We start from the raw sequence: 19116 nt of genomic DNA, 5'->3' as shown, positions 1-19116 counted from the left end.
AAAATACCCACAGAGTGTGACAGCGGCACAGGGCAAGTGAGAGCTTGCTATAACCTGCATGCTGTTTTTTCTTGTTGTGTGCTTTTCCTTGTTTATATTTTTGATCCAGTTTCTCCGAGCTAATAATCGCTGACCCTGTTCTTAAGCCTGGTGAAACATCTCCACACCCACTGTGGTAATTTAACGGGAGTCGATCCAGGTCAGCAGATATCCTGAAGTGGCCGACAATCCTGTGAGACAGGGTAACACTGAACGACCTGTGACATGAAGGTGGAGGGTTACTCGTCACTCCTACAGAAATGAATATATTCAGGTCTATATTTGTACACATGCATTACTTACCCTTGATATTCAAGATGCAGAAAGTAGCTCTGATGATGTGTTAGCTTAACAGCGATCCAACATTTGTTCCTGCTTGGTTAGATTTGAACTTTTTCCAGAGTGTGCAGCAGCATGTGCAATGCTTGGCAATGAAAGTCGTTGTTTGAAAGTAATTACTTCTCATTGGGTGAACACATACAGATCTAGCTGGTCTGAATTTTCTTTGATTGAAATACATCCAACAAGGAGTCATTTAAAAACCATAAACATGATATATATTTATATTAACAAAGCATTTTTATATCTAAGTAATCGAACAATGACAGGTAAAGTGAGTCAGGGAACAGAAAATGTGTTTGTCGTCCATCAGACCAGCGGACCAACAAACCGTGATGAAAAACAAACTTTGTAGCTCCTCCATCCACCGCTGTTTGTTTCACACAGACAAGTCTGCTGTAAGCCTCCACAGGGGGTTTCAGATATGCAGATGAACTGTTAACTCAGACCACGTCCACACCAGTCCGGATAGATTTGAAAACGGCGTTTTCGTCTGAAAACGCTCCGCGTCCACACTAGTGTTTTCAGTTGTTTTCACAGAGGTGTGCGTCCACATTGAAACGGCCGAAAACGCTTACGTTGCAGTCCTGCGCATGCGCGAAACGTAAGAAGATTCGACCTGCCTCATTTCTGTCTGCTGCTTATTTACTTTCTGGCTCTTTGAAACGTCGCAACAATAAGTTTTTTAAACAGACTAACAATGAGGTGTTGTTGTTGCTGCGAGTAACACAAAAGTACAAAGTTGCAAAAGCGAGTGAGAATTAAAGAAGTTGAAGAAAAGCTCTCTGGAGCATGTGCAGACTGATAGTTGGTCACATGACTGCATCACATGACTAAAATGTGTCATCATTTTCGAAAGTCTGCGTTTTCGAGTGTCCACACTGCGACGGGACAGCTCCGTTTTGAAATGTATGCGTTTTCGAGAGTGTTTTCAAAACGCTGCATTATTCCTTGAGGAAAACGCCGTCTCAGTGTGGACAGGAGGCCAAAACGGAGAGAAAACGCGTTTATATGGAAGCAAACAGGGGTGAGTCTAAGGGGGGGCCCGGGGTGTACTAGACCACATTTATTTCAAGGCTTTCATAACATTTTTAAAGTGAAATAATATAAAATATTGTCTTAATATCTAAAAATATGAAATTGTAAAGTTTTTCACGGGCCCATAAAAAAGTACATGGACCAGTAAAACTGAGCCCGTGAGGGTGTTGGGTGGATATTAACATGTACACCTTCATAACGTCTCGTTGCCTCCTATTAATGTCAGAAACAACACAGAGCATTTTTAAGCCTTAGTGTAGTTTGCATATTTATCTTATTTACTCTGTATTTGACTGTACTTGAAATTATTGATTTTTTCCAAGAAAATGTTTTCTTTAGATAATGACATTTTACTGTGGCAGGTAAATACAAATGTCGTAGTTAAACATTAAAACATTCTTCATTTTGTCTTTTTTCTTTTGTATAATCACTCGATTAACTAATAGAATAATTGATAGATTATTGCAGCCCTACACACTATGTGGACAAAGTTTTTGTCATACATTTGAGTTTCTGTTCTGTTCTGAAAAAAGTAAAACACGTTTTACTTTTTTCAGTTCTTAATATTTTGTCTTTTGGGTTGTGTGCAGCTGAACTGCTTTGAGTCCGAGTGGGAGCGAATTGAAGAAATAGAGAATAAAATAAATGTAAATAAAAAGAACATTGAGGTTTTTTAACCGTATATTAGATTTCTTAGAGTATCGTGGATTTGTTCTCTTCGCCTCTACTGTCGACACTGAAGGAAGTAAGAAGCTGCACCGTGTGTCCTGACGAGGAAATCCAATCACATTTCAGCTCAGCTGAATGTGAGCTGATTCCCCAGAGAGGACAGAGAAAACAGCAGTGTTTGAAGAGAGCTGGTCTGAGTCAGCTTTGACAAAAGGTTTCAGTTCTTATCATGGTGACGTGCTGGGCCTCCTCCTGCTCCTCACTGTGGAGCGTTTCCGCTTAGTGCCAGGCTGAAACACAGCAGGACACTTTCTAATGTTAAATCAGTCTGACTCTGCTAACAAGGTCAGCAGCCGTTTGGACAGAAAGGGTAGCAGAGTTTGGGCTGGTGAGGTTTTCTTGGGTAAGGTTAGGGAATAACTAGTCGACTAATCATCGGTGTTGTCACTACCAGGCTTACTAGTCATTTAATCGAATTCTTAACTAAACTGAAAGAGGTTTTACAAAAACTCCACACCCACACCGTGACGGTGTCCTGTTCTCACCAGCCGTGGCTCATCTGTGTCTCTGAAGCTGTACTGGACACGTGTTGTTCTCGGTGTTAGTAGGAGAGATCTTTGATTTAGGCTTCAGCAGGAAATATTTGTAGACCTACGACCTGCTTGTGCTGGTGTGTTTGGTGCTAATTACTGTACCGTGTGTTTGTGCCCCAGTTAATTATCGATTTGTGTTTTATGTGTTTCTGCCCACGATAGAAGAAAATTACATGCAGTAACCTTTTCCCTCCTTTTCTCTCCTCTTTCATGAGGTCAGACATATTTGTCCCTCCACTTCTTTTTATGTTCCCTCATGTCCTTTCAGATGATGTCAGCAACCTCCCTCTGGGAATTTGCTGACATTTGTGAGTTTTTATTGGTGATTGTTATCGTCTCACTCATAAATGAGGAAATTTGCATGTAAAAATTAGCCACAAATGCCCAGGAGGATCTAATGGTATCGAACGGCCCAATGACAGTAGTTGGGACCTGCACTGACCCAACGTTAAGTTACATTTTTAGCCCTCGGCCATGAAAGGCTGAGGTGATATCGTCGTCATTATGCCAGGCAGGAAGGTGGGCGACTGGAATACCCAAAGTTATGAATGCTCAACTCAAGAACGAAGCAAAGTAGGAGTTTTACACTGATCCCATTGGTGCATCTCTTAAGAAACTTGGAGTTTGATGAATCTCAGTGACCTTGACCTCAAAGTCAGAGGTGCAATAACTCCAGATAACAATGCAATGTAGGATTTTGAAATCAAAGCAGGGGCGTGGACATCAGGCTATACCTCGGGTCACAGTTTCAGGGGTGTGTGCGATTACATAGACACAGCTACAGCACAGGTGTCCTGTTGAAGCATGAACATGTCAGCCTCTGACCTCTGACCTGAGATTCAGCCTTGTTTGAGATCATTAGTGGACACACTCGTGGCATCAAATGCAAAGTGCTAGGTGACTTCTTTCAGGGTTATTGCATTCATGAGATTATCAGGAAACTTGACCTTTGACCTTTAAGTTTACCAACACATACAAAATATAAACAAATAAAAACTATTTGTAAAGTAATTAAAACAAAAAAATGTATGAAGTTGATCCTGTGGCTGCATTTGTTCATTTAAATGTGTAATTTGAGCTGAGACGTGACTGCTGTGCATTGCTGTCTTCATGGTGACTGACAGTGTCGTACATACAGTAGTGTGAAGAGCAGGAGGCGGTGGTGGTTAACTGGATGCTGTCAGGTGGAAGCTGCTGTGTGTGGCATAAAACAAAGATCTCATTCATAAAAACATTTAATAAACATTTGGTCCGTTTTAACATTTGTATCAATGTATCTACAACTATTGAAGTTTGGGCCGTTTGATGTTTTCCAGATCTGTCAAAGAACCGCCTGTGTGAGCTGCCAGAGGAGCTGTGTCAGTTCATCTCCCTGGAGACACTGAGCCTGTACCACAATGGGATGCGGTCCCTGTCCTCCAGCCTCAGCAACCTGCAGGCTCTCACCTACCTCAACCTCAGGTAACTCCTACACACTGCAACACATGACTGATTACTGCACTGCATTGTTTAGCAGTAGCGTTGTATTCTGTTGTAGTAATGTTGTGACAAATGTAGACCTCAAACAGTTCTTAGAGCCGTTATGGAAGAGCAGAGGTAACGCGCTTCTGTCGTAACGTCAGATGGAGGCAGGTCCTACTTCAAAAACAACGAGAAACACTGTTACTGCAGCTGTTCTGCAGCAACATTTGAACCATTCTGTCAAAATGGAAACAGGTTTAGCTTTGGTCCTGCAAGGGTCCGAACTATTTTAGGTGGACTGCTGGGCCACGTTCAGTCCAATAAAAATGCTGTTTTTGTTCATATAAAATGATACATTTTAAAAACAAACTTACTGAGTAGTCAGCAGTCATGGTTTGGTATCAGTGACACAAGTACTGATCATTCCATCTGTGCACTGTTCATTGGCTGGTAGAACCAGGTGCTGGTTAGTGCAAAGGCAGCAGTCGGTAATCAGGTCTCTGAGGCGAGCCTCTGTGTCTTAGTGTTTGTTAATCTGGGCCTGGACACTTTCATTTTGCTGTTGCTAGGAGACAAGGCGAACCCTCCAGGTTGTTGTTAGTTCGAGCAGGAAACGTGCAGCTCACAGCGAACACACTGTAATGTAGTAAAGCATCTAACTGTGTTTGTGTGCAGTCCCAGGTCACACCTCCTAAACTGCATCACTCTCTCTGTGACTCCACAGTCGTAATCTCCTGTCCAGTTTACAGCCTTCGGTCTTTCAGCTCCCCCTCCTTCGAGTGCTCATCATCAGTAACAACAAGCTGTCTTCACTGCCCGCCTCCATATACTCCCTCACACAACTCAGACAGCTGGTACGACACACTCACACCGTCATTTCTCCTTGAAATGTTCTGTTTGTACTGTGGAGGGTACAGTGGTACCCCTCACAGCATCCTTTTCACCTTCCTGTGATTCATGGTCAGACGTCCAGTCTTACAGTTTAATCACTCAGTCACATTTCTGTGTTGCAGTTTTCCTCTTGGTTTATTATAGTTTTTTCTCTCTCAGGATGTAAGCTGTAATGAACTTCAGCGTCTGCCAGCAGAGCTCGGGCAGTTGGAGTGTTTGAGAGACTTGAACCTAAGAAGGAACCGGCTCACCACGTTGCCTGAAGGTACAAATAAACTTAGAGCCCTTTGCCACTCATGTTTACTTGAAAATCCACAGTAGGAATAGAGAGTGCTGAACAGGCCAATCAGAGAGGGAATGTAGATAATATAATATAGAAGTGAATTCTTATTGGATCGACGTCCAGTGGTGAAGGAGTTGAGGTTTCAACTGTATGAAGTCAGTTTGGATTTTAATGTTTACGAAGCTCCAAGCCCGGAGCGACTGACTCTTACCCTCTCTGTTCCCCACACAGAAATATCCGAGCTGCCCCTCGTTCGGCTCGATGTCTCCTGCAACCGAGTTTCCCATCTGCCTTTGTGCTACCGTCACCTCAGGCATCTGCAAAGCATCTCACTGGATAGCAACCCACTGCAGATGCCGCCGGCGCAGATCTGCTCCAAGGGCAAATACCACATCTTCAAGTACCTCAACATGGAGGCCTGTAAGAGGAGCCAAGAAGAGCTGGAGAAACACCTGAGACCCACTGGATTTAACAGCTGGTAAGGACAAAGGTCTAAGAGATAGTCAAGACGTCTTTAACTGGTTGGGTTAAGTCTGTGTGCAATTTCCTGCTGTAACAGTCAGATCCTAAGAACACGTGTGATGATACATATTTCTATGTGGAGGTGCTACGCCAGCGTGTTTGCATTGTCTGGATATTATAATCCTGTAACAAACACTTTGGAAGAAGCTGCCAAGTTGGTTTGCTCAGTGATACGGCCAAGACAAAAACTGGGATTTGGTAAATATAATAATAAATGCAGATTCACTGTGTAACTTTATTAGCAGCGTCCTCCTAAATGCGCCAACAACATTTAGCGTAACTTCCTCCTCTCTGCCTCTTAACGCTTTAAACCCAACCCCAATGTTCTCTGGTCGCTATGGTAACGCATAAATATTTCTTTCAAAATAAGACACAACTGCAACACGGGAAAAGACCCAGAGAAACCGAGTTAAGACCCTGAAAATGGTCAATTTCACATCCAAACCTCAACTCTCGCGGGCCGTACCGGTCCGTGGCCCGGGGGTTGGGGACCGCTCCGTATCCATCTACACTCAAATGAAAATAGTATCATTGTAATTCAATGCATTCCATTTAGCCGCCCAGTAACATTGTAGTACTTGAACCAAGGACAGAGATAAGAGAAGTAACTCTGCTGTGGGAAATCCACTCTAGCACTGCACCAGAGCCTAAAAACATGAGTCACTGCCCTTTAGAGCGACTCTCTTTCACAGTTTGCCCCGACTAACACAATGTTTGCTCTTCTTTATTTGAATGGGTGCTTATGGTGTTTTCCCTGCAGTCTGTCAGACCAGGAACTGTTTCCAGGTCAGTTAGGAGGGCTCGACTCTGGCTTCAACAGCGTTGACAGCGGCAGCAAACGATGGTCTGGGAACGAGGTAACGTTACAGGACACACTGTCACATGTGACTGCATTATATATTCTTCTATTAATATCTATAATAGTGGATATAGAAATGCATTGTGTAGTATTAGATAAACAGATCAGTGTTTCACTGACATGTGCTGTGTGTTCAGTCTGCTGATGACTTCTCAGAGCGCTCCCTCCGCATGGCTGAGGTCAACAGAGACCAAAGTAACCTGGCAGAGGAAGAAGAGGAATCTAACAGAGGTGAGGAACGAGACACAGGCCATAAATCATTGTTTGTGTTGTGAGACGTATCGAACACCATCGTACTCTTCACAGTGAATGGAAATGCGGAGCAGGTTGACTTCATTGACAGCAGCGTGACGGAGGAAGAGGACGACATCAGGACCAACACATCCACGCCTCCTTCGGTACCAGTTATCCTCACGCCGATCAGCAGCTGTCACGCAGCGTCGTGTCCTGTGTTTGTGTTGATTATGTTGACCGCGTATTGGTTTTTCAGGATCAGAAGGACAGATCGTCACCGTTGCAATCCCAGGAGTCAACAACATCCAGGTCAGTGGTGTGAAGCACAGTCAGAGCTTTGCATGGCTGTATCACCTGCTGTAGGTTCAGACCTCAGAGCGGAGGGTCTGCTCTGTAACACCACAAACAGAAATCCAAATTCAAGCTCAAAATTAAAAGAGGAATATTGATTATCTGCACAAATCTCACCTCCCAAAGTGTAGCTGCAATACAAAAGCTCTACAGGTTAAATATGTTGCAGGTTCACACAACATGAATCCAGTTTATCCTGTATTATAACGCTGGAACCCAGAGTGATACATGTTATTAGAAGAACCTTTAGTATGATTGAGCAATGCTGATGGGGGTGCATAACTTTATATTCTGCACACAGTACACTAAACAAAACAAGACTTGGCAAATATATTAAGACTGTTTGCATTTAGTTAGCTAAAAGCTAAAGCTTTGGGTAGATAGATGTCGGTGGTGGAAAGTGGCATTAAGGTCTCCGTGCAGTGGCTGAGGTCTGTGGTGTAGAGGGTGAAGAGGCCCCCTGTGGTTCCCTGTGTTGCTGATCACCTGGTCAGACACGCAGTGTTGAAGACGCACATATTCTAGTCTTCCTGTCAGGTAATCAACAATCCAGGATAGCGAGGCATCCACCTGCATCGCTGTCAGATCATCACCCAGCAGGTCTGTCTGATGCTGCTGAATGCACCAGGAAACTGAAACAACATGACGCTCACTGTCCTCTCCGGCTGGTCCAGGGCGTAGACACGATTGAGTAGGTAGATGCTGGTGTCCTCAGCTCTGGTGTCAGTCTAATGTCAGCCCACATCTGGCCCACCTTCAGTTCATCTGCAGTGTCGGCTTGTTATCTGGGTAACAATGGAGGGACAATAGAGTCGGTGCAGGAGGTTATGCGCTCAGTGATACGCTGGGTAAGCCCATTGATGTCCTCACCGTGGGTCTCCGAGCGTGCTTGCCACCTGGAAACAGCCCTCTGACCACCTCCTGTGGTCACACTCTGCATCTTCACAGTAGGCACATGGAGCTGAAAGGAGGAGAAACTGTCTGCCTCCCTGACATTAGCATGCAGTCGGTCCGCCTTGGTGGGACAGACCACGTCCTGTGTGAAGGGTGGAAGTGTCATGTCCAAGGTGACGTGGTTGAAGTCACCCGAGACAGCAATGGAGACACCAGGGTGCCGATTCTGTAACCACGCTGTGGCCGAGTGGATAGTGTCACGTGCACTGTGGGTTAGTAGAGGAAGGAACATCCACAGCCACCAAGGTCACGTGGGTAAATTCACTTGCAAATGACACAACTCGAGTCCAACAGCGCACAGTTCACTGTCCAGGCACCCAGTGGGCTCTGTGATGGAGACGTGAGCAGGGTTACACCAGCTGTTAACAAGAACAGCCTCTCTCCTTTCTGATGATCTGAGGGAATGTCTGACTGCTGCACTGCTGCTGTGATAAAGCTTTTTGTATTTTATGCTGGTGGGTGAGGAAACCTGGAGCCATAGTGCCATGTGTGGCTTTTTAAGATCAAATATCTGACATTGACGGGGTTTTGCCGTTTTCTGATCTTGGACTTTTCCTACAGATTTCACTGGATCAGCATGATGTTTGGGAAGTTCAGTCCAAAGACCTCTGCAAAGCTTTTGAGTTGTGGTTGAAGGGTCTGTCTGTGGTGGTATGTCCAATTCCAGTCAATCACCACAGGACCAGTCCATCCCAAGTTTGAGATGCTTGATGAAAGTCCGGGTCTGGAGGTATCAGACCCTTTCATGCCTGTCACTTGTGCTCAGGGTGAACCTGCTCTTATCTGTGGAAAGGACGGAGCACCGGTCCTGGACCTGTCAGGCACCAGGGCAGGCAGTGAGCACAGGGCCCAAGTCTGATTGTTGGTCAGAGACGCTCACACTCGTGGCTTGTTGAAGGTCATTTTGTAGCTACTTGCACAAAGGAGCAGATCCTGGTAATGCTGTTGGGTTAAGCACCTTCTCTGGCAATGTCAAGCGAGAGTTAGCAGTCTCCTTCATGCTTCTGAGACTGTGCTGGGAGGCAGCAAACCTTGTGTCAGTGGCACGTATTGATGTGCCGTCCTAGAGGAGTCGGACTACCTGTGCAGCCTCTGTATGATCCAGGTGTCACCCTGTCAGCAGGAGCACTGACCCAAACTCAGCGGCTTTCACCTATAAAACCATTTTATTTATTTTGGACTTTGTCCCATTGTTGCTTCTGTAGAGCACCTGTTAGTTTAATTAATACCAGTGCAGCTGAAACTCATTACCAACCACCTCTGGACAGATCAGTATCTCACATGTTGAACCGACTTGATGGCGTACTGTGATTAAAACGATATTTGGAACAGCGTATGTTTTTCTTTTGTTTAGTTGTGCACGTTTAGCCCTCCGTATTTCCCCGACTTCCTTTGGATAAAGTAAAAGGTTCAAACGTCTGTGAATGTAAATCGTGCGTAAACATCAGTAATGGGAAACATTTGGATATGAAAGTTTGTTGTTGAAGAGGAATCAGAGTTTAAATGTTGGAAGCTTCTCAGAGAGTCCTAGTTTAGTTTGTATGTCAGCAGCTTATCTAACAGACAAGCTGCCAGTGATTGCAGTAATAAGAAGTCCTGGAAGTTAGCTCACGAGCTTGGAAACAATCGGATAAAAAAAAATCTGATTGTATCCATTTTGTGTTTGTCACTCCCAGATCTAGCCTCCTCATCGAGCTGGGCTCTTCATCTTCAGCCTCCTCGTCTCCTCTGTCCCCCTCCAGCCCCTCCCTAGAGGAGCGAAGGAGACCTGGCACCTTGTTTATCTGGCAGGAGAGAGAACGGCTTCAGCAGCAGCAAAAGGAGAAAGCAAGGTTGATGCTGACGGAGATATTCTGCTTTGAGCGTCTTCACATTTCTTTTTTGTGTCCCGTTTGGATCTTTAACCATCAGAATTGTTGTCTTAAGGCCAAGAAAGATGCCAAGCGGATTTATTTTACCAAGTGGATCATCATGGCCTTGCCATATTGGTCCATTTGATTGACCTTTATTATAATTATGAATTTATTTTATTTTCGGTTGCTACAAACGGGACAGACGTGACTGGGGGATAGGACAGGGAGAAAGAACGAAAGAAAGAGAGGGAGAGAAAGAAAACCAAAGGGGAGAAGAGACGGTGAGAAGGGGGGAAGAAAGGAAAAAACAAACAAACAAAACACCTGGATCACCTGTATGGAGAAAAAAAACAGAAGAGAAAGCAAACAACAAAGAGCAACATAATAAAAACAGCACCATCACAATAAACTAGCTCGCAGTAGATAACAGTAGATACTAAATAATAAACGATATTGTGCAGCACGCAAGATAGACAGCGCACAATGTGCTTTGAGGCAGCAGCCAAGAAAGGTGTAGTCTGCGTCTGTGAACACCCGTGTGAACACCTGTGTGAACACCCGTGTGCACACCTGTGTGAACACCCGTGTGCACACCCGTGTGAACACCTGTGTGAACACCCGTGTGCACACCTGTGTGAACACCCGTGTGCACACCCGTGTGCACACCCGTGTGCACACCCGTGTGAACACCCGTGTGCACACCCGTGTGAACACCTGTGTGAACACCCGTGTGCACACCTGTGTGGATCAGCATGCTTGTATTCCAAAGGTGTCTCCCTGTAACGATCTGCTCGGGAGTGTTTCCTTTATTTTGAAGATGATGACTCGGCGTTTCTGCTTACCTTACGTGTCCCTCGAGTCAACACTGTAACTGTGCTCTCATGTCTAATTATACGCTGTTGCCTGTCTTAACCTGTTATTTTGTAGTTCGCTGAAGTTCTCCACCAAAACAGGAAGTCATGTGGCCACTGCACAGCAGATGGGAAGTAGTTCATGGTAAGGATGGCGTGCAGATAAACACACGTGAGGCCTGCCATAGAGACAAACGGCTGTTCACAAATCTATGTTAGAGTGGTAACAAAGGGCTGAAGTTCTGCTGCTGATACAAAGTGGTGTGTCTCTCTAGTGGTACATCACCAGAAAGCAGCAAAGCAGAGAATGGCACGCCTGCCCTGCGACACAGATGTGCAGTGAGTACTGTCCTTATCTTCAGTTCACTGAGGTAAACGGGTTTGTGTGTCTGCTGTTTTAAATCACACTTGTTTCTCCCTCAGAGCGCTGACCAAATGAGCACAGGCTCTCCTTCAGTCTCTCTGCAGCGATCGAGCAGCAAGACAGGTAACACAGGAGAGAGAGAGAGTGTGGGTGGGTGGGTGGGTGTGTGGGTGGAATGTTTCACAATTCTTGCCTTTTAAATCCCAATGTGCAACATTTGCTGTAACACATGAGTGTAGTTCCTCAGAAGCGCACATTTCAGTGAAGCAATCAAGTCTTCCACATACAAGTGGTTACAGTCATGCTTTGATGAAGGGGAGCCATGTTGTAATTATGAAATATGTTCAATTCAGTTTGTATGTGTGTGTAATTTTGTGTTGTGATGTGAGTGAGAGTGCGTCTTTAACACTTTGCATTGTTGACGTTTGCATCAGATTTCCAGTCCTCCCCCAAGACGTCCCCTCCTCCTGGTCAGGCCCAGAAACCCAGCAGCTTCCTGTTTCGGACGTCCTCTCACAGCAGCGTCAAACCCACAGGTACCCAAAGAACACGCCACAGCGTCACTCCACAATCCACACACCTTTACACCTTTATTTACCTGTCTGCTTTCAGGGGCCATCTTTTCTCTTGGGGAGTCTGGCAGAAGCGAGTCTCGCACGACGCTGCGCTTGCCTAAAGAGGAAAGACCGGACATCACTCAGCTACGCAAGGTCAGCCCCACAGACCAACACTTCCTCGTGATCTAAACGGGAAACTGGACGCTTGGTGTCACAGTCAGGCTCCTGATAGGATGAACTAAGAGTTGTGTTAGTGTCATGGCACCTGAGTGGGGTCTACTTTAAACCATGACCTCTGTGTCCTTAATCAGACTCTAGAGTCCCGGCTGAAGATCACTCTACCAGAGGATATGGGTGAAGCTCTGGCCAATGGCACCATCCTCTGCCAGCTGGTGAATCACATCCGCCCACGCTCCGTGTCCATCATCCACATTCCTTCCCCAGCGGTGGTGAGTCTGGAAGCCTTGAAACGGAAATGTGAGGCTGCTGTTAGCAGTAGAGCGGGTAGCTGTATGACCCACCTGGTCATTGTCCGCTCACCTGTCGGTCATGTCAGCGTTCTTTTTAAAACGAGCAGTTTGTGAGAACTGTAGCTGCGTCTGTGCAAATAAACTCGGCTCGCTATGATCAAAACGCTCATACAGGCAGAAAGACTCATGTCACAACTAACACTGCTATTACATATTTGTAGCTTCTTCCTACTTCCTTCTCAGATTTCACATTAAAAGCTTCCAGAAGATGTTGAATGTGAAACAGCAAAGAGAGTGTAAAAGTACAGCAGCAGCTTCCTGCTGTGATGGAGAATAACTCGCCTGTGTGTGTGTGTGTGTGTGTGTGTGTGTGTGTGTGTGTGTGTGTGTTTTATTCGCAGCCCAAACTGAGCCTGGCAAAGTGTCGACTCAACGTGGAAAACTTCGTCGCCGCCTGCCGCCGGCTGGGAGTCCCCGAGGTAACGTGTGAATGTCCTGGCGCTGTGTCCTGGTGTAGTCTGCCGTGATGACAGTGCTTTGAATCAAGTCTAAATCTGCTTTTTGCTGTTCTGCCCTTTGTCCTGTCGTCTCTGATGTCCTAGCTTTAACAATATAACGACTCATATTGTCTTTCTGTGCGTTTGCGTGCGTGTGTGTCCTCTCCTGTCCAGACTGAAGTGTGTGTGTGCTCTGATGTGCTTCTGTGTAAGCTGCCCAATGTGCTGCGCTGTGTGACAGCCCTGCTGGCCGTGGAGGGGGAGGAGAAGGACCGGTCCCGCCTCCACTCCTCGCCTGAGGCCTCGTCGTCCTCCACCTCGCTGCTGTCCGCAGACTTCTTGCTCTTCTACTGTGCAGTCATGGCGCTGCTCTACGTCCTCTACTGCTACCTGCTCCCTTAAAGCAACGACATGTGACACGGAGTACGTTCGCCATAGCAACAGGCTGTTAGCATAGAAAACAAACACACAGAAGAGTCACAGCTGTTTGTGCTCATGTTGTAAGACCTGTAAGTGTGCTGCTTTGCACTGGTGACTGAACAGAAGCGCTCCGTGATGATTGTCTGTGTCACAGCTTCCTGCACCGTCACCAACCATCTCCTGGAAGTTCATTTAACCCTGGGTCGCTCCATTAGTGACAAATGAAAGGTAACTGCTATCTGTCCTGATGACACTGGTTATACTGGTGAAAGTCTGAGGGAAACAGAGCCCAGCTGTTCTGTGTATTTGAAATCTCAGGTTAACCAAGTGTCTTATTAGACACGCAGGAGGATGTTCCAGCTCACAGAGAGAAGCTGTGACCACGAACGTCTCACTGTGTGTATTTGTGTTGTTGGGCTCGATGCTTTGCATGATTCACAGTTCCTGATGTTTCCTACGCTGGCCCTTGTTGCAGCCCTCTCCCCTCCAGATAATCCTCGCTCTTAGCCAGTCTGTCTGATTAGCTGTACCTGACAGGTGGGCGGGGCCTCTGTCTGACACACCCATCTAAGGGATCTCTGCTTTCGCTGACCTCGTGAGGAGCTCATAGAGAGCATCTGCACCTCCTTATTTAATACAAGAATACACAAAATAAAGGATAATGTTTCCGTTTTAAGAGTTCACGTTGTGATGTTTGCTGATGTGAGCGAGTGAAACATGCCTGCGCTTCAGCAGGGGGCGCCGTTACTGCCTCAGACCTGAGGTTCAAACCCCTCCATTACTGTCAATGGTCTGTTTGACCAATCACGGTTAACCCTGACTCTAACCTTTTGTCTGTATAAATGTAAACAGGTCATTAAATTATTGCTTTATTTATTTTGTTCTATGTTTGGTTGTCTCGGTGAAACAAGTCCAGCATCTTAGTAGTTTTAAACCTTTGTGAGATTAGTGTGCGCACTTTAAGTCACTCTAACAGGTCAATTAGATGTGTCCAGGTAAAATAACCCTGTGACAAAGTTTCCTTTGGAGATTCACAGATGTGATTGGCTCAGCGTGGAAACCTTTGCTGTTTCTACTCGGGGCCAGTGTGTGACAGACACTCGTTACTGCAGCTGTTTAACCCACGCAGGACGAGACATTTGGGAGATTCAGGCTACATTCAGTGTTTGAGCAAAGATTCAAACATCTGAAACTCTGAGAGTAGGCGATAGTATTTCACTGGGAGAAATAGGAAATGAAAACGGTTTCCTTTTAGCTTCGTACACGTCGTCACTTCAACTTCCTTAAAAAAGTTGCTGTGCTTCCTTTCATGTGATGAGCCCTGATTAAAAGTCCCTCTGTGTAACTCTGGGCTTTCTTTATGTGCTGACTTTATTATTTCTATAACTTTCTGTTTGGCTTTACAGCAGTGTCCTTGCTGAGTGAGTGAGTGTGTACATCACCACAGACTGGTGTCGATCTCACCTCAGACCTTCTCGTCTTCCACTTTAAGGAACTCTACGAGGAGCCGGTTTAGCCCGTCAGCGTGGTGTAAACTTCCTGTGATGTCACTCTGCTCAGACACAGTTTGTTGTTTATTCATGAGTTTCGCACTGCTCTTAGACGTAACAGCAACTGAATCAGCCTGCTAACTAAAGTGGGACATTATTCGTGTAAAAACCATTGATTTAAAGATGATGGCTCTTTTTTACAAACTATTCATTTCCATCACTGTTGCTGTTGTGGGACTAAAACTAGACGCTGCAGTCTGGCTTTTGGCTTCAGGGCCACTTTACCTAAAGGCTGCTTCAGTCTATCAGCTGCATGTTGTGGGCCAGCTGACTCGATCAGTTTATATAAATGGCACCAAATATGAAGCGACAGTAGCTGCCTCGAGACTTTAAGCTGATGAGATGAGAGAGCAGCACAGCTCAGAGCGGCGAGCAGCGCCTTCCTGTTACACGTGTCTTTTGTTTCATATGACCTTTGGTTATCCCAGACTTACATGGGTCCACTTGTAATCCTCTATGTAAATAGATTATGGGCTCATTTACATGTAACACACTGCATTCATCATCATTATTTCATGTGAAGCACTCGGTACCTGAATCAGAAGCTATTGTAAATTTAGTTCTGTAACAAACGTCTAAACAAACAGTAAGTCTGCACATTTGTGTGTGAGCACGCACTTCTGTGCTGCAACTGTGCTGCTTGGCAGGAACGGCTGTTTCCCCTTAAATGTGCCACATTTGTGAGGAAATAACAGGAAAAACTTGCCAGACCTTCTCTGCTGATGCCAAACAGCTTATTCTGCTTATTGGATTGAAACACGACTTATCGGCCTGTGGAAGAACCGTACGCAGGTACACAGCCTGGGTTCATGCAGGTCACACACTGCTGTTGGACCGCCTCTGACCAGCATGTGTCACAAGTCAACTGGTGTGATTGTGTTGGTTAGTCTGGGACAAACAGGCTGATCCTAGGAGTGTTCGATGGGACTGAGGTCAGCACTGTGGCCAGGCTAGTCCAACCTCACCGTCCCCAAACTCTGAACAGAGCACCTTTGGTGCATCTCCCACCAAAGGTGCTTTCTTACCTTATCGGGTAAGAGAGTCCCGTTATGTCACCTCCACACTTTGACCCGTTCAGGCTCCAGTCAGCACCTGACTGTCAGCACCACACGGTCAGCGTAAGAGTGTCAGAATAGGCTGCTTGGTGCTGACAGAGAAGCTGTGGCAGGTTTTCATGGTGAAGGACACGCTGTGTGAGAACAGACGCCTCGTTACAACAAACAAACAGCGTTTCCTTACTTTCTGTTTAAAGTTTATTTAACAATTCTCACTTTCTGGAGTTCCTGTTTCAACAAGAGCTTCTGAAGGAAATTTTTATTGTATTTATTGTTTTATGGTGTTTAAATTTCTATTTTTTTAGTGGTTACAGACCAATGACCGAGCAGAATAAAGGACACAAGTGTTGCTTTATTTCAGTTTAGACATGATATATGAAGTAGGTGCAAGTGATAGTTGTAGAAGCTGAGCTCCGTTCACGATGACGATGTTGGCTCTGCTCCGCCCCCTCAGTGTGAGTGCAGTGGGATTGATTGGCTCTGGTGTGAGGACGCTGTTTTATACTGATTTAGATTTTTGTCCATTGTAAAACCAAAATAACTGCTTCTTATATCTGACAGTTTTATGAACGCTCTGCTGTTGTTTCAGCTCAGATGTATATTTTTGTAGGTCAAACTGGACGAACACTAACTGATAAAACACACAATGATGCAGACATATTCTTTAATGTTAGTCCAAATACATTTGTATTGTATATTTCTACACCTTTTACTAACGAGGATGATTTTTGACTCTTTATCTGTTGTAATTAAATGATTTCAAAAGAACTTTTTGGTGCTTCTCTGCTGTGTTTGCTTTGCTGCTGTTGTGTCTTCCTGCAGCTTCAGTGTCTCAGTTTGTGAAGCTTACATGCATCCACCTGGCCTCCTGAAATTGTCTCATCTGTCTTCATTTTCGACCCGTCATGTGCGAGTTGTGACAAACCATCAAACTAATATGAAAACTGCTAATGCATCTGAAACCTCTCGGTTCCGTTTTTTCTGTTAGAAAAACAAAAACCTATCAGAGTTTCTATAATACAGTGACAGCAGCATCTGTATTTCAAACCCATTTAAACACCTGCATTAGTCCTGAGGCAGCTCGTGCTCACACAGGTAAGTACACACAGTCAAAATGCATCATCTTCAGTAAAGAATGAATACGTCAGTAAAAGTCATGCTCTGATATTCAGGGGAACATTTGCACTGTGATGTAACTGCATCCTCTCAGTGACGGGACTCTGGATTGTCGCCCTCCTTAGTTTTGTCTCATTAGCAAAGTTTTTCAAATCTGATCAAACCACACTTAGAAATATGCAGCATTATCAAAGTTATAAAGCTGGACATACCCTGTTACCTTTATATTAATAAGGGACTGCTTACTGATGAATGTGTAGAAGTGTATGTTTCTTACTTGGATCTACTTCCTGCTCTTTCCGTCACCTTACAGGATTCTTTGTGTTCCCCTCAACTCATCATGGAGGACGAAGGCCTGACTCGGTTGGCCCAGACTGTCCAGACGTTGTCCGATCTGGCAGACCAGCGAGCCCCAAAAACATGAAGCCTTTGCGGCTGCTAGCTCAAAGCAGTCTCGGCACCCCAGTGCCACGCCAGCAGTATCTCAGGGCCAGTGTTTTATTTTTATATGCTTCATATTTGATCGACTTTACAGAGTTTGTATTAAGAACAGCTTTCAAATATCATAAAAAAGGTAATGGTTCAAATAAATCTGTAAATCACTCAAGCGCTCGTTGTATCCGTATCATTTTAGAGAGTCTGTGACGTTTTTGTGTACCTGTAGTCGTACTGCAGTGAGTTCAAAACAAACACAAGTGGTTAATGAACAATAAAAAATATATCAAAGCTACGATTTGTTGATCTGAGCGATGGAAAACGGTTTCTATGACTTGAAATATAAACTGCGAAGGATGCAAGTCGTCAGTTCAACAGGAACCAGCAAGCTGCTCTCACTGCCAAGCACGCTGGGATGGTAAGTTCAGCTGAACATTATCAGTGAGTTGCTGTTCTCTGCAGCTCAATATTCAGTCCTGACAGCACAGTAAACAATAACTTAATGTCACTGCTTTCGCCTCAGAGTTCAGTTTGAATGAATGTGGGTCACTCGACATGTTCCATCTTCTAACCGTAGACATGGACAGAACCTGTTGCGTGTGAATCTGGTTTCCTTTAGTTCCATGATGGTCTGGACTCCGTGATGGTCTGGACTCCATGATGGTCTGGACTCCGTGATGGTCTGGACTCCATGATGGTCTGGACTCCGTGATGGTCTGGACTCCATGATGGTCTGGACTCCGTGATGGTCTGGAGCCGACCAACAATGAAAGAATCACCTGAATAATTTCTAATGGTTCTGTTTGCACAGCAGCTCTAGGACAAAAGTCTTGTGCCATCCCTTATTTCTTTATTTTGCAAAAAAAAAAAGCGAATGAAGTGATTTATTGCAATGCACAAACATAAATGGACAGTACATATGGAAAAAAACAAGTCTGTACACTTCTAATGAGCTTGCGAGTGACTATTTGGTGTGACGACTTTTATTTAGCATTAGTTCTTTGGCAAGTTTCCTGTCAGCTCTTTCAGCCATCCAGTCCTGTTGAAGGACATTTCAGAGCTCTTCTTTATGTGTTGCCTTTGATTCATTCTCTCTCAAGATATTGTTGTCCTTAAGTCTGTTGCCAGTGATTTTCAGCCCAATTCTTCTTCATGGCTCGCCTTTTCTCCTTCCATTTCCGTTCCTTAGGAATAGCTTGTTAGCAGCCACCCTTCCACTGACACCATTTATGATGAGTATACGGATCAACTTAGGCGCAGGGTGGATTTCCCACGGTGACTGCAGGACACGACTTTCGTTTCCAAGCCACCTGTTTTATTTTCCTCTGCAGACCACGTGAAATCATAGTTTTCAGCTAATAACTCTTTGGGAATCACCTTGTTTGTGCAGAAATGCTGTTAAGCCTGTCAAACTATGTTGTCAAATTTATTTAAAAAGAATAATTTTACTAAAGAAAAGGAAGCAAAAGTATGTATTTTTGCAGTAAGCTGCTAATAAAGATTCTAAAGATAAATTATACAGCCTGACTTTTTTTTTGCTATTACAAAGGCTGTCTGTAATGTGTAGACATAATAATGGTTCATCCCCTGGGAGCAGACCAAAAGTGGCAAAACAAGCAGGAAACCGGTAAACGTTGAAGTCCGAGTTGGAGTCTTTCCAACCGCTATACCACACCCATACCACGTGGGGGCGATATAGTGCCTAACAGCTAATG

General features: G+C 44.9%; 1 protein-coding gene across 3 annotated transcripts in view; it reads left to right on the top strand.

Moving 5' to 3' along the window:
• lrch4 (leucine-rich repeats and calponin homology (CH) domain containing 4) overlaps window positions 1-17573 on the top strand; it is a 29713-nt gene extending 12140 nt beyond the window's left edge. Inside the window, exons 2-19 of one of the 3 annotated variants that reach the window (XM_084916268.1) lie at window positions 3995-4139; window positions 4864-4993; window positions 5190-5295; window positions 5545-5791; window positions 6596-6692; window positions 6832-6925; window positions 7001-7092; window positions 7185-7237; window positions 9910-10065; window positions 11014-11082; window positions 11213-11276; window positions 11361-11424; window positions 11736-11837; window positions 11914-12011; window positions 12170-12307; window positions 12730-12807; window positions 13000-13248; window positions 17280-17379. In XM_084916268.1, coding sequence (XP_084772394.1) covers window positions 3995-4139; window positions 4864-4993; window positions 5190-5295; window positions 5545-5791; window positions 6596-6692; window positions 6832-6925; window positions 7001-7092; window positions 7185-7237; window positions 9910-10065; window positions 11014-11082; window positions 11213-11276; window positions 11361-11424; window positions 11736-11837; window positions 11914-12011; window positions 12170-12307; window positions 12730-12807; window positions 13000-13227 — 1961 coding nt within the window. In that variant the 3' untranslated portion in view covers window positions 13228-13248; window positions 17280-17379. Of the gene's footprint in view, window positions 1-3994; window positions 4140-4863; window positions 4994-5189; window positions 5296-5544; window positions 5792-6595; window positions 6693-6831; window positions 6926-7000; window positions 7093-7184; window positions 7238-9909; window positions 10066-11013; window positions 11083-11212; window positions 11277-11360; window positions 11425-11735; window positions 11838-11913; window positions 12012-12169; window positions 12308-12729; window positions 12808-12999; window positions 13918-17279 lie in introns of those variants that run through there. The other 2 variants (XM_084916278.1, XM_084916260.1) reach the window with 2 other exon arrangements.
• The last annotated feature ends 1543 nt before the right edge of the window (window positions 17574-19116 follow it).

Source organism: Perissodus microlepis, chromosome 3, assembly GCF_051167445.1.
Source record: "Perissodus microlepis isolate ML-2025 ecotype Zambia chromosome 3, ASM5116744v1, whole genome shotgun sequence".
In the NCBI taxonomy this organism is placed as follows: domain Eukaryota; kingdom Metazoa; phylum Chordata; class Actinopteri; order Cichliformes; family Cichlidae; genus Perissodus; species Perissodus microlepis.
Note: the sequence above shows the minus strand (reverse complement) of the source record. Positions and strands in the feature narration are given on the sequence as shown.